General features: G+C 32.7%; 1 protein-coding gene across 1 annotated transcript in view; it reads left to right on the top strand.

Moving 5' to 3' along the window:
* Positions 1–12,409, top strand: part of LOC129227394 (eyes absent homolog 1-like) — a 155,123-nt gene that overhangs the window by 119,287 nt on the left and 23,427 nt on the right. The window contains exon 13 of the mRNA XM_054861945.1: positions 12,139–12,228. Coding sequence (XP_054717920.1) covers positions 12,139–12,228 — 90 coding nt within the window. The remainder of the gene's footprint in view (positions 1–12,138; positions 12,229–12,409) is intronic.

The raw sequence follows: 12,409 nt of genomic DNA, 5'->3' as shown, positions 1-12,409 counted from the left end.
CAAATATTCGCTTCAAAAAAGGATTAAAGAGTTAAAATAATCAATTTTTTTTACAACTCGGCTACTTGAAAAGAGTAAATAGAAGCAGTCATAATTTGATTTAATTTGTACATCGACATACATATACATAAAATTGATTAGACGGGGAAAACGTCTTTTAAACAGAAGAGAAAACTTTAATTTTTACATAGGAATTAATTTTATAGGAAGTTATATTTAGTAGGATCTAATTAATTACTTTTGAGCTTCAAGCAAGGGGTCCAGACCTGGACAACATCCCCTTTCTTACGCCACTGATGCTTTTTTTTTTTTTAATTTTATTTAAAAGTAGTTTTCAGAAATCGCTACAAACTACTATTTTTTGTATCGAACTACTCGCTACTCTCCTTTTTTTATTTTTATTTTTAAGTAGTGCGCTGCACTACAAACACTAAAAGAAGTAGCTGCTACCGTAGCGTCGCTACTTCCGACCACTGGGTCAGCAGCACAATGCCGCAAACTGTATTTCGAAGAATATCCAGCCAAGTATCTGGGCTTAAATTATAAGCTGAGAAATGAAATTTAAAATTGATCTGTAGTAAATAAATAACTTTAACTAGATCCTTTTTTTTCCAACCAAAACTATTTCTATGAAGTTTGTAAAAATGTATGTTTATCATTCACTTCATAAAACGTTTTATTGAAACTAATGCCACAATTTAATTTTATTTAAAATTTTCATAGCGAATAGGAACTGAAAAGAAAACTTACAATTGATCTCAATTTTTTGGACACTATCTGTTACTATTTTACTTAAATCCGGTCTCTGCGACTCTTCATAACTAATGACGCGCTATGCTCATTACTAATGGATGAACACTATGGACTTTTTTTACTAATTCTGATAAATTGCAGAAATGAGATATTTTGCTTTTGTAGCCGACTTTCCCTTCAAAAAAAAAGTATTAAAGAAAGCCTAATGTATCATAAAAATATTGGTAAAAAATAATAAAGATTAAATAGATAATTAAATAAATATTGAAATATTTAAAAAAAAATTAAAGCAAGGATTTGAGATGGGGAAAATGATGCGTTGGTCCGCCCGTTTCTCTGCGCATCTTCCCCTACTACCTTTAGAGGGAATACTCCGATTCGAACAAACTTTTTTTGTTCAAAAGATTGAGCAATTTTGTCTTATATTTAAGAGCACAATTTTACGAGAAACAAACTGAAGAACATAATTATAAAACCATATTTCTCTCAACATACAATTTCAAACCTAAATTGGTAAACAATAAAAATCATTTGAACTATAAAAGCATTTACACTTTGAATTTACTTCGTTTTCGTCCAGTCTATTTTCGTCAATGTTAAAGCTAACAGAAATGGTATTTTGATTTTTATAAATAACTTTTTCATTCTGTTTTTTGAACAAGAATATATTTAGAATCTGCACAATTTTCTCAATTTTTTGCTGTCACAAAAAATTTTTGGATTTTTGGTGGAAAAAGTTTGAATTTCTGTTTTTATTAAATTTAATTTCATTGAGTTATTTATTTTTCTTATTTTCAAACAATTAAAGATATTTCTTTCAGAAAAACTAGTAATATATTAGTTACCTTTGTACAGTATGAAAGGTGCTGTTACTTTCTGTTTGTTTGTTTATTTATTTTTAAAAAATAATTTTCAGATTCGTAGTCGTATGTTGAGAGATTTTTTTTTTTTTTTTGTTATGAGTTCTCTCACTTCAATTTCTTTCTTGTGAAATTGCACGCTTAAAGTTATACAATATTATTGAATTTATAATTTTATCTCTAAACAAAGAAAAATTTGCAAAGTAAGAAGTTGATTATGAATCGGGAAGTCAGTATTTCGTTTGAAGAATAGAAAATGCTTGCATTTCTTCGCTACAGCACTTGTACCTGTATGTCATCAAACGTCCCGAAATAGAATTTGTAATGAAGATGATCCGACTTAATAAAAAATTTCATTGAATATGATTGGGAATCAAAAACAGCAGTTAGCTGCCCAGGGAAGAAGTTAGATCTCCATCCAGCAGTACATAGATAATAGTTGAAATCATAGGCAAAGAAGTGCCGATTATCCGAACGCCTATTAAACGGATGTCCGACTAACTGAATCGATTTATGACCTACTCTTTCTTGCGAGTTCGTCCTACTGCACTGCACAATATGTTGACTGTTACAGTTTTAGTCAATAATTTCTATCGATTTTTTTTTGTTTAAAAGATGTTGCTTGTTTAATAATAGGGCCGCCTTTAGGATCTCACAATTCGCTGTCCTAGTGTAATCATAGTGTAGTTCATTTTTTCACGTGGTAACTCTATTGGGGTATAGTCATTACCACGATAATTTTGATGAACAGTTTCCCCACCAGATGGAGGCACCTGAGCACTAACGATGCGAATCTGTACATGGAATTTAATTTTACCGATCGTATTCAAAGCCAAACGAATACTCAAGGGCTCTTTCTCATACAATATAAACATATGGCGTGGAGACTGATGATTTTCTGCTTCTTGAAAAATAGCCAGCCTGGTTCTAACCCGCGCCTCTGGATGTAAGAAGCCAACGCCTAACCACTGCGGAACTTTGTAGGCTTTCTAAAAACTTAAATGAAAAAAAGTTAAATTATAAAGGATTAATTATTCCCACGGTATCTAATATATACTGCTATAATTGCTATAGTTCTACTGCTGCAGTTGGAAAAAAAATGTTTGTGGGGATCCACCTTGATGTTTGAGGGTACTTACCGAACGAAAAGGTGGTTTGAAGTCAATTTACATTAGAGTTGCATTATTCTTACGATCAAAAACCAAATATTTTGGAGGTCGGTACCCCCTCCCCCCTTCCCTAACTACAGCACTGAGTTGCCGAAGTCAAGAAAAAGCCGTTAGGAAGTTCCCGAAAACAAACGTTACCAAAACTATTCTCAACGTTGTAAAATTATTCGGAGCTATAATTTACCAGATTTGGCTCGGTCCCGATCGTTCCTGATAACCGGAGTTCTGCAATATAGTTAAAATACGAAAGGACAGAAAAGAAAAATGTAATCGGCTTTTATTCTTAACCTGATTAACATAAATGCATCTCAAGTAATAGAAATGGTATTGAATTTCACATGTTAAAGCTAACAATGCGAAATTAAAAGCTTTGGAAGGGAAAAAAAAGTGGTTATTGATGAGCAACTTACTCGGGCTTCAACTCTCAAAACGACTGGAATGAAGAGTTAGTTAAAAACGTATTTTTTCATGATCAAACTCGTATGCGCTTGATTTTTTTTTTTTTTTTAATTTTCTTTTCTCGTCGTAGTTTTTACATCTAGGCACCAACTTTTTATAAGTGGTCAAACAATAAGTTTTTCAGTCCAGAATGCAGTGGGTTGCTAAAGATGAAAATTCTGAAAAGTGGTTCGCAAAAAGATTGACGCTTTCAATTTCAGATACGCAACAACCAGGCGCGGAGTCAGACTGGTTTTGGAACCAAAGAGTCGGAGTGGGGGGCTTTAGAATTCCAGGAGTCGGAGTCGGTCATTTCTAACTCCGACTCCGCAGTCAACATCTCGAGGTCCGTCATTCTCCAAAATCCCAATTTGGGGGAGGCCCCTCAAAGCCTCTCCGGGATCCCCCCGCTCGTTACAGCGGTCCCATGTTTGCGAGCTGTGATTGAGTTTGTAGGGGAGAGGGAGGCAGGCCGGCGAAGAACGGCGCGAAACCCGAGACCTCGAAACCCTAAACCCGACCGTCGCTCGGGCGCCCGTACGCTTCTCTACCAATATCGCATCTGGCTCTTAAAAGGAGGCTGCTCGTCATTGCTAGCTTCGAGGAATTCTGAATGGATTTTTCGCTACCCCCCCCTCCCCACCTTCTCGGCCGCCACTCTCTCATCTGTTTTATATAGATTTTAACCTCTCTTTTTTTTTCCTCGAATAAGGAAGGATTTTTTTTTCTTTGCCCGAAAAATTGCCGATGTTCTCTTATTTTTCCGAAGTGAAATTTCTTTGTTTTCCTGAATGGAATAAGAATGGAGCGGTTTTCATGGAAAATCTAGCATTTAGAGTGTTTGTTTTTTCCCATACGTGGAAGTTTTTATGAGGAACCGAGCTTTTAAAAAGCAAATGATTATAAAATAGATACTTATAACGCTCTTGTTTTATCGTTTTGTTTCGTTTGCCGTGTTTTTTTTATTGAATCCGTTTGCGAAATACTACCAATATCGTTTACAGCTTTCTCGGAAAGCGTAAACGTCGATTTGTCGAAAAAAAAGTCAGTTAAAAAAAATTACAATCTGATGCGATTGGGATGACGTCCACCCTACCCCCGCAACCTATCATCTTTATATTACTTGAAAAGAAATGTGTTTATAGTAATTTAAAGTATTTAAAAAAAAAAAACAATAATAATTGCGTCATTTTTTTTTTTTTTTCAAATTGAGTAAAAGCTTGAGTTTTTTTCCTTTCAAATGTTGTTATCATATTTTATTTTGTTCGCAAGGAAGATGGGCGATAACTTTCTTTTCCTCTAAAAATGTACTAGCATATTGTTCCAAATAAAAAATCTTTCAGAGCATGCGCAAATTGTAAAACAGAAAAATTTGGCTTTCATTTAAATTTTGTTATTTACCTATGTATTGTTGGGTTTCATTTAAAACTGATTTTCAACTGGTGGTCCGGCGAACTGGCACCGGTCACAGAATTTTTTTACTAGTTTTTTACCAGTCAGAAAAAGATGACTTTGAAAAGATTTTTTTTAAATCGTGGTCATCCACGATTTAAAAAAAAAAAAAATCCTTACTAAAAACTTAAAAAAAAAATATTTACATTTAAGTACATTTGTGACGGTTCTTCAGTACCAAGAAAAGTTTTATTTATTTATATTTTCCTGCAAAAACAGAGGGAAACTCATAGTTCGTAACTGATTGCGAATCAGAAGAGTTTTTTTTTTTTTTTTTTTTGCAAAAAAGAAATACGCACCGGTCCGCATTTTACTTTTCAAGAGGTTTTGCCGGTCCTCTGGTCTAAACTGGTTTAGAAACGCTGATTTAAAGGAATTAAATTTACATACGTAGGAGTTCGGCTACTACGTAGAAGTTTTATGAGTTGTAGGTGGGGAGAGGTCAGGAAATCCGGATTGACAAGGAGCCTGCTTTGCCTCTATGGGACGTGGAAAAGGAAATGAAATTACAGAGCAAAAACGTTATCATTTCTGCATGCATATTTCAGTAATATACGAAGTTTCCATCTCTTTGTTAGAAACCCATTTCTGACAATTTGGCTCTGATTTTGTAATACCTGTTTAAAATGCCGAATGAAATTGATCACTTGTTTTGGAAAGTTTGGGGATATATTTTTCAATTCGTGATATTGAACTTAAAACTTGCCACATGGATCGGCTTCGTGGGCCACATATGGCACCCAGGCCGTAAGTTGTGCAGCACTGTGCGTAACACATGTTTCTTCTTCTACAGGAATTATATAAGAAAGTATAGAGATATATAGGATACCTTTGGTTGTAAATAATCAAAAATACGTAAGTCATTCTTTGATATTGTTAGTAAATAAAATCGTTTACAAATTAAAATTTTTTATTAAGTACTCAAAACGTTTTAATAGCATATGTGAAAGGTCAAGACTTAAGAATAAAATTTAACTCATTTGTATTGGCCTCGACAAAAACGATTGAAAGAATAAATGGCGAACTTCGACTTTTAAACACGGGATTTTTTTTTTTTTTTTTTTTTTTTGACTTAACTATTTGACATGAATGATTCCAAGTATTTAATTGTCTTGTTTCAAGTATTTTTGAATGAAATGAGTCAACTTGTGGGTATAATACAACTACTTGGTTGATGAAAATAGATTAAAAGTAACAATATTAGCAAAATCCCGAGTTCAAATCCACTTAAATCAACATCAATGCAAACAAAGTACTGAACCTCACATTGATCGAATTTGTGAGGTTCGATCATTTCTTACTATTAGAAGCAGGAAGTTCAGAGAGGTGAAGAGAGAGAAAAAGAAAATACGATAATCTTTCTAAATACGTTTGAAAACAGGCACGTAGCTAGAACTTTGTTAAGGGGGGGGGGGGTCCAAGGTTGCACGAACTTCAAAAGAGGAGGCATGCTAAAGCAGAATTAGTAGCTGATAGTTACACAAGATAAGATAAATCCAATTAAAACTGATTATTAAAATATGATAATTAACTAAAATTAATTAAATAATTGAAATTAATGGAGCCATTAGTTAAAATTAGTTAACAAAAATTTTATATTAAGTGGTAAATTAATTATTGAAAGTTTGTAAATTAACATTAAACTGAAAGTTATCACACATAAAGTTTCCAAACATGGGTGAACCTCTGTCCTCCTGAAAATGAGTGAAATATTTTCTATTAATAAAAAGGGCACATTAAAAGAAAAACGGAAAACGAAAACTGTTCTAGAAATTACTTGGAAAATGCATGCGATAATTTAATAAAATATTAAAGCTTTGTAATATATTTCAACAAAATATGTATGCCATTTTATTTGAAAACTAGAAAGTAGCCCATCAAGGTATGACGGGTGAAAATTGCTTCAACTCTTCTACATTTGAACGAAGCAATTGCCTGTTTGGTAATATTTTGATAGTTGAAATTTTAACTCTAACACCAGTGGATTAACCCTAAACTCCGGTAGATAGCGTTCATTGTTTTCGTTTCTTCATTCCTCTGAGATGACACAGTCTTACCAGTAGAACTGTTAAGTTACCGGATCGAGTTCAGCCTTGTCACAATAAAGCCTTTCCCTGAATGTTAATCATTACCAAAACATATTATCAAATTACATATCATGCCGTGGCGCGAATTCATTGTTGACACACGCGGGTTACTCGATCATCGGCATTATTTATATGAGGATAAATATATCTATATCTGTGGAGTCGAATGTATAACTATATGAATGTTATATAACGTAACCCTGTCCGATTTGAACAACATTTCAGGCAAAATCCCACAACTCTCTCAACGAAAATATTAACAAGGTTTCATTTAAAAAGCTTGAATTAGTTTTTATGGATTTACATTTATAATATTCTTTTGATAATGCGAAATAGAATGATATTTCCAATCTTATCCGTTTTATAATTATCATTCCTTTTCATCAATTAAAAGCTTGAACAAACTATTAACTCTTTGAGAGACGGAGGCTTCCTTTGATGCAACCATTTTTTTATATATATAAATTTTTTTCTTTAGCCAACTGAAACAATGATTCCAGTTAGCTGAAATAAAAAAAGAGAAGCAAGAAATAAATGGTGTTCTCAAGTGAAGTCACTATTCCTCAAAGGGTAAAAGCTGTTCGAAAAAATTTTAAATATTGGAAAAGGCGTATTGCCGTTTTTTATCATTTTTTTTTTTCTAATGGGGCTGTGCTAGAGGCTTCAGCCTTTTGCGGAACAAGTGAGAACCAACCATATGGCATCCAGTCATTCATATGCCACCATTAAGGCGCGGATGTGAATGTCAGAGAAAAATTTGATGTCCAGTTTCCACCAGATGGAGACACCTGAGCTCTTTTCGATGCGAAACTGCAAAAGAAATTTAATTTTGTCAAGAGCTCAAACGACCTAAAGGGATCTTTTACATGCCGATTAATGGAATGTATACCTAATGAATTAAATTAAACATCTGTGTGATTTTATTTTAACAACGTGTTGTTAATTTTAACAACAATACATATCACATTTTACAACGCAGGCAATGATTTTTTTTCTTTAATACGATGTTAGCAAAACACTTTATTGCAAGAAATAGCAAATATCTTTAGCTTGAAGAAAATAAGAGTCGAAAAAAGTTTAAAAAAAAAAGCGATATAGAAACGAAAAACTTAAAAAAATTTATCTCGTATTCACCTTTTTTGTTTCTTTGCTTGTAGCGCAATAAATAGCGGTAATTTTCACCTAGCAATTTATAGTTAAATGCATATGCCTGTTTTTTGTTACGTTTAATGCTACCTTCACAATTTACTAAAGATGGATGCTTAGATGCTAATTAAATAACTTCTCAGTACAATTGGAATACGAATATGCTTTTTGGGACAACATCGAATAAGAGATGAGAGAGAGAGATAATTTTTCTTCAATTAAAAAACTGTTTTTCTTTTGGGATCATAGAATCACAATTCAGTAAGATTTAAAAGTATTAATTCGTAATAAATTACTTATTACATGCTTTAATATGGCCGAACTTGTAATTTCATAAACTGATCACAGAAAAATATTCAAGTAATTTTCAATTATTTTTCTATAAAATTTTGATTCCGCAAAAAATTCGTTACATCAACTTCAAGTTTTATTTATTCATTTATTTTATTTATTTTACCTTCAAACACGAATTCTTTTTGGGCATTTAATATGTTCAATGATCATGCTTAAATATTGGGGGGGGGGGGGAAACATCAGAAAAAAAATCTATGTAATTTGTTACTCAGAAAGGAGAGAAATGTTAAAAATAATCTTAAAGTTCAAATAAAATTGTTATCAAAATATAAAATGAATCTGAAATGAACCAAGTCAAAAATATAAAGAATAAAAATGAAAAAAAAAAAAAATCAATAATTTTTTCTTATTCTCAAGCACATGAAATGTGTAGAATTTCTTTTTTCGCTGCTGGCTTAGAATCTAAAATTAGTTTTTAAATGGAAAAACACATTATCACGTAAAATTGCTTGTATTTTTAAGAAAACTTTAAAAGGGAGTACTGCAACTTACCTAGTTTGGGTAAACTTGATTTTCTTTTGCATATATTTTTCTTCTTATATTTGATGGACCAAGGAGAGGGGCTGAATTTCAAGGTCATAGGACCCAGCTGGTTTGAAAGTCGAAAGGGACGTTTCCCCGTTTCGGACGGAGTAGGTGACACAGCAAAAAGCAGACGAAAATTGGGAACCTGCAGTTGTTGCACGAGGTTCTCGTGTTCTGAATTAACTCAAGCGCTGAGAAAATTGCCGATTACTGGGAATATTTAAGTGGAAAATGCAGGGTGTTATAAAAACATTCTCTTTTGGAAAAATTTTGTTGATGCGAGATGCAACAACTGAGAAAAAAGGACAGGGGTCTTTCGGGAAGGGGGGGGGGGGTCCGGACCCCATGGACCCACCCCTTGGCTACGTCCTTGTTGAAAATTTATAAAAAATTAAAGGAAAAAAAAACAGCTTTGTGTAGTACATTTTTTAAAAGATAATCTGTTAAAAAACATGATTGAATTAACAGATGTTGTTTATTAATATGTTGATAAATTATTATTATCATTTTGAATATAAACCTGTCAAATTAAAGATTCATTATTTTTCTTTTGGGCTTTTTCCAAGATAATTTTCGCTAAATTCGAAAACACATGCTAATCACAATGTTTCAATTTTACAGCATTTGTCACTTTCAAAATATATCCCCTCCCCAACTGTAAGTAGTTTCATCAACTTGAAAACTCCACGTTTCTATCAGCAAGCAAGCTGAAAAATAAATTTTAAATCCTGACTCCGACAGTTTCTTTGCTGAATTTTATATCCCGTCGGAAGGACTCCCAAGCCCCTAAGTATGACTTATTTCCAATATGGCGGATACGGTTCCAGTTACAATCAATTCGTAGTATTTTCTTCTTTTGTGCACCCTGTAATGTTCACTCCCATTAGACTTTTGTTGGAAGTATCTCGCTTTTTCCTCTTTCTTTTCCCTTACCTCAAAGTCTCTTTGTTCTTAAGATGCTCTTATAAAAATCAATAGGTTGTGATTTTGCTACGAAATCACTTTGAGTATCAGGTGATTTATCCATGTTTTTGTTTTTCTGTAATAAAGGAAAGCCATTTGGAACTGACGATGTCCTGATTTTTAAAACTTCTTTTTGTACCCTTTGTATTTCGTACTTTCGTTATGTACAGTTACATATTCTAATACATACAGTTACATATTATTTTTGCTCTTTCTTTTAATGTGCTTTTGCTGCTTGTTTATCCATTTTCATACTTTGCGCTGAATAGTAGATACAAAATATACCTTGTATTGCTGTTCTTATTATGCATAAAACAATTAACTGCTTCGTAATTGTATTTCAACTTTAATTTACAATAAAATTTCAAGATACAAGAACACTCCTTTCAAATGATCATATAGAACATAGTTAATTGTTAACAGAGGTTCTCTTCAATCCATAAAAATTTACACTCTGTTGCATTAAGACACAAATTAGTCATCATTATCTTTATCTTTACTAACAATAAATTTGAAAGTATCTCTGTCTGGATATCTCTCTGTCTGGATGTCTCTCTGTCTGGATTTCTTTGACGCGCATAGCACCTAAACCGTTCGGCTGATTTTCATGAAATTTGGCACAAAATTAGTTTGTAGCATGGGGGTGTGCACCTCGAAGCGATTTTTCAAAAATTCGATTTTGTTCTTTTTCTATTCCAATTTTAAGAACATTTTACCGAGCAGATGATCACAACGTGGACGATTAAGTTTACCAAATTATCATAACGTGGAACCGTAACATGGGAGAGCAAATTGACGAGAAATTCACCATCCATTATTTGTAAATATACAGGCAAACCAAATGACCTTTTACTTTTCTACTACGGGCAAAGCCGTGCGGGTACCACTAGTAATCAATAAAGTCCAGGGTTTAGGTAGCCTGATTCGTAATTCACTTAAACTTTTACATTTTCGAACTGATAATACATCACATGTATTTTCTTCGTGGGAGAGAACACTTACGGAAGAGAAACGAGAGTTATGGGAAAAATGCAAAAAATGTGCATCCAGATTCAAAGCGAGCTGCCTACCGAGCCACCTTTGTCGGCTTTATTTTAAGAATGCGTTGACAAAGGTTCTGGTACATTTTGAAATTCGTGGATGCGGCTCGAAACTTTGGGTATCAATCGTGACACCGGGTTTACTTTGAAAGCGTTGCGGCTTTGCAATTCCCGTAGCGTTCTACAAATTAACTTACTCGAACACTGATATTTTACTTCATCGATATTTTCAAGAAACCTCATGGTGAGAAATGTAATATATTAGCGTTTTTTTTCAAACCTTACACCGAGAAAAATGAAGTTTTCAAAAATAAGTACATTCATGTTTTCAAATTTTCTTGAAACCTCGTGTTTCAAATATGAGTACCCATGTTTTCAAATAGTGTGCTGAATTATTTCGTACTCAAAAATGAGTACATAAATCGGTTAGTACTTAATTTGAAATTATTACATACTCAAAAATGAGCACATATTGGTTCATTCCTAAGTAAATGCAAGGTTTCAAAAATGAGTATTTGCTTGCATCAAATTTGAAAATCACATCGTCAGAGCCATGTCGACTTGGCGATATGCTCAAATTTGAGCACTTTTCGTTGTTTTTGAAATTGTTGTTTTTAGAGTATAAGTTTCTGAGTGCTAACACTTGCATGTAATCAAAATAATTTACTGAAAGGGTTTTCAATCGAACTTTATAATACGAAAGTTAATAACAGTTTTATTATTATTATTATTATTATTATTATTATTATTATTATTATTATTATTATTATTATTTTGAAGTGAAGCTTTTTATGTGAGTGGTTTGAAATTTTGATCGACATGAGTGACGTAATTGTTTTGTGTGACGAAGAGTCGGCCATGCGCTTGTGTTATTACTGAAAACTGGGAAAGAATGATGTAAAATTCAGAAGTTTAAAAGATGAGAGAAAATTTTATATGATTTAGGTAGGGAAGAATGTGGTTGAAAAAATGAAGAGTTGTGTCTATATGTGTTCAAAATGTAAAAAACGAAGTCTCTTAGGGTAAAATTAAAGACCTTTCCGAGCCGATAGGAGGCCACACAAAAAATTTCTTCTTCGGCAAATTTTGTCTGACGATTTGGTAAATTTCAAGATAGCATTAGGGAGTTGCATTTTTTTTTTAATTATAATGATGCTATACTCATATTTTATCATTCGGTAAAATTTGGAGTTTCGCTGGGCAAATTGAAAATTTCTTCCCTACAAACAATTTGGGGCGCCTTTGTTTGAAATTGTTTAAATTATATTTTTTCTAAAAAAAAATGTACAACTATTTTATTTTGTCTGTTAATTGTGAACTATATGTTTTTTTTTTACTTTTCTGTTTACAGGATGCACCCCTTTCAGTACGGTTAGGACTTGGAATGGAAGAAAAAATTTTTAATTTAGCTGATACGCATTTTTTCTTCAATGACCTCGAGGTAAGTTTTTATTGGGAATGATTCTGTGAAAAGAGCATGAGTACTTCAACTAAAACATCAAAATTACAAGCAAAAAGTTAGTTAAAGCAAAAGTTAATCTTAATGAACTCTTTGATACATCCACAGAGTTGTTTTGAATGAAACAACCCTTTTTACTTTAGTAGAAATTTATAAATTTATT

Source organism: Uloborus diversus, chromosome 8 (assembly GCF_026930045.1).
Source record: "Uloborus diversus isolate 005 chromosome 8, Udiv.v.3.1, whole genome shotgun sequence".
In the NCBI taxonomy this organism is placed as follows: Eukaryota; Metazoa; Arthropoda; class Arachnida; order Araneae; family Uloboridae; genus Uloborus; species Uloborus diversus.
The sequence above is the reverse complement of the archived record's forward strand: the minus strand, read 5'-3'. Positions and strand labels throughout refer to the sequence as shown.